This window comes from Quercus robur, chromosome 5, assembly GCF_932294415.1.
Source record: "Quercus robur chromosome 5, dhQueRobu3.1, whole genome shotgun sequence".
Lineage (NCBI taxonomy): Eukaryota > Viridiplantae > Streptophyta > Magnoliopsida > Fagales > Fagaceae > Quercus > Quercus robur.
In genome coordinates, this window is record NC_065538.1 from 84,431,058 (window position 1) to 84,434,251 (window position 3,194).

General features: G+C 42.7%; 1 protein-coding gene across 1 annotated transcript; it reads left to right on the forward strand.

Moving 5' to 3' along the window:
• The first annotated feature begins 239 nt into the window (after positions 1 to 239).
• LOC126727481 (mitogen-activated protein kinase kinase 5) lies at positions 240 to 1,930 on the forward strand. Its single transcript, XM_050433157.1, has one exon. It carries the CDS (start codon positions 557 to 559, stop codon positions 1,682 to 1,684), a length of 1,128 nt encoding a protein of 375 aa, XP_050289114.1. The 5' UTR covers positions 240 to 556; the 3' UTR covers positions 1,685 to 1,930.
• Positions 1,931 to 3,194: the final 1,264 nt, after the last annotated feature.

Sequence of the window (3,194 nt, forward strand, 5' to 3'; positions counted from 1 at the left end):
CCAAACTGGGGCCCCGTCCCTTCTCCATTCTCATTGGTCCGTGCTTCACACTCTCTCTTCAGCGCGCGTCGACCTTTCAAAAAAAAAAATCCTTGATTCCCCTCTTTTGATTGCAACCATCCCTCCCCCTCTCATATCTCCATTATTAATCCCAAATTTTTATTCCATCATTTCATTTCCCCTCTTCCTCTAAATTATAAATATAAAAACAAAAAAATCAAAAAAAAAAAAAAAAAACCCAATTTTCAATTACACACACCATCTTCCTCTTCTTCCAAGAACCTTCTCTCTCTCTCTCTTCAAAAAAAAAAAAAAAAAACACAAAAAAAAGTCTCCTCTCCTCTCCTCTCCTCTCCTCTTTTCATTTCACAACAAACTTTGTTATTCTTGGTCTTATTGTTCTCCTCTCCAAAGAACAACTCATCCTTGTTGTTCCTCCCTTCCCCCTTTCCTCTATAATCCTATTATTAGCTCAACCCACCTCTCTCTCTCTCTCTCGATTCGATTAATCCTTTTACCAAAAACCAAAACCAAAATTGTCGATTGATCAAAAAATATGAGGCCACAACAACCCCCACAACCCCAATCCCAAGTGGGTCCCACATCAAAACAAGGCTTCCGCTCACGCCGCCGCCCAGATCTAACCCTCCCTCTCCCACTACGGGACCCAGCTCTAGCCGTCCCCCTCCCTCTTCCCCCAACCTCGCTCCCCTCCTCCTCCTCCTCCAGCTCCTCCGCCAACTCCAACTCCAACTCCACCGCCACGTCATCCAGCGAAGAAACCTCGAATCACAGAAACAGAAACGCTCTATGCTTCCACTACTCCCAGCTCGAGCGAGCCAATCGAATCGGGAGCGGCACCGGAGGGACCGTGTACCGAGTGATCCACAAGCCCACAGGCAGAGTCTTCGCCCTCAAGGTCATATACGGGAACCACGACGACTCGGTCCGCCGCCAGATCTGCACCGAAATCGAGATCCTCCGCGACGTGGACAACCCAAACGTGGTCAAATGCCACGACATGTTCGACCACAACGGCGAAATCCAGGTCCTGCTGGAGTACATGGATCGGGGATCGCTGGAAGGTGTGCACATCGCGAACGAGCGCCAGCTCTCCGATCTAGCCCGCCAGATCCTCGCCGGACTCGCATACTTGCACCGGCGGCACATCGTCCACCGCGACATCAAGCCGTCGAACCTCTTGCTCAACGCGAGGAACCAGGTCAAGATCGCCGACTTCGGGGTCTCGAGAATCCTGGCGCAGACCATGGACCCGTGTAACTCCTCGGTGGGCACCATCGCCTACATGAGTCCCGAGAGGATCAACACCGATTTGAACGATGGGCAGTACAATGCGTACGCTGGGGATATATGGAGTTTCGGGGTTAGCATTCTCGAGTTCTACATGGGTCGGTTCCCGTTCGCGGTTTCGAGGCAAGGGGATTGGGCGAGCTTGATGTGCGCCATTTGTATGTCGCAGCCGCCGGAGGCGCCGGCCACTGCGTCGAGGGAGTTCAGGGACTTTATCTCCTGTTGTTTGCAGAGAGAGCCGAGGGGAAGGTGGACGGCTGCGAAGTTGTTAAGGCACCCATTCATTGTGCAACACAATGTTCAGGTGAACAATCAGGTGAATCAGAATCTTCATCAACTTTTACCTCCTCCACGCCCGCTTAATTCTCAGTAGTAGTTGTAGTAGTTGTAGTTGTAAGAAAAATGAAAAAAAAAAAGGTCTTAAATTTTTGTTTTTTTTTTTTTTTTCCCATTTTGTTTGATTCAAGAATGGTTAAAAGATTTGATGTAATTTTGATAATGATGGGATGGGGTTTGATTTTTAGTGGGAGGGAAGGTTAAAGAATTTGAGATGAGAAATTGGGCTGGTTATGTCTCTGTAGTTTCAATCAATCTCAGTCTCTTCAGTCTTTTTAAGTCACTCAATTTTCAATCTTGTTATGTCTTTTGTAATGTTTACTAGAAAAAGAAAAAAAAACTAGAAAAAAAGGAAAAAAATCTTATCTTATGTGAATGATGAGGCACAATGTTTTAATATTTTTTTAAGTTCTTTTCAAGGATTTGAAACCATTATGAATGTCATTTATTGTCATAGGCCAAGACGCCAATTGAGTTTTAGTACAAGTCCTTTATTTGATGACAAGAGACTTTGTCAATTGAGTTAGCCGTCTTTTGAAAGCTTTATTAGTGTGAGGATTGCTTAAAATGTGTGTTGGGTTTATTGGGGGTGGCTGAATTTTTGCCATCTTTGGTTGAAATTATTGTTGGGTTATTAGAGGTCTTTTTTAGTTTTGTTATCATGCAATAACTCAAGCTACACGACGCCCTTTTTCGTTATCATAACTTGTGTTATTAGTTTGAGAATTGGTCAAAAGGGGTGTTGGATTTATTGGGGTGGCTGGATTTTTGCCATTTTTGGTTGAAATTATTGTTGGATTATTAGAGGTTTTTTTTTAAGTTCATTTTTAGGATTTGAACCATTATGAATGTTCTTTTCAAGCTTTGTTATTATGCAATAACTCAAGGGTTGTTAGTGTGAGGTTTGGTTACAGGGGTGTTGCTAAATTTTTCCCCTTTTTGATTGAAATTAATGTTGGGTTATTAGAGTTTTTATATAAACTTCTATTTTTGTTTCATTTGTTATCTATTTGTTCATTTCAAGATTGGTTACTATTTTGGTAACCCCTAGGGTCAAGGACTTGGTCTTGGTGGAATGGTGGTATGCTCCTTCCAAGTCTAAGGTTTGAATCGGCTTGGATGCAAACAATTTCCAGGGGCTATGTACCATTGGAAAAGTCAATGACTAGCTTAATCCATATGATGTGGGAATGTTACATGTGTCTAGGATTTAACCGGGTTAAAAGACATGATGCCCTGCACGGTCTCAGGATGTCCTTGTTATCAAAATGGACGGTGCTATTTTGTGTAATTTTAATATGATGAGTAAGGGTTTGATTTTTAGGGGGTAAAGAATTTGAGGGGTATGTTTCTACTTTTTAATCAATTTCGTTATGTCTTTAATAATGTTTGTTAGAAAAGGGAAATCTATCTTCTGTGAATGAGGAGGCACAGGCTTTTGTATTCATACTATAACTCAAAGGCTATTGGTGTGAGGATTGGTTAAAAGGGGGTGTTCATTTGATTTGGGGGGTGGCTGAATTTTTTCCATTTTTGGTTGAAATTAT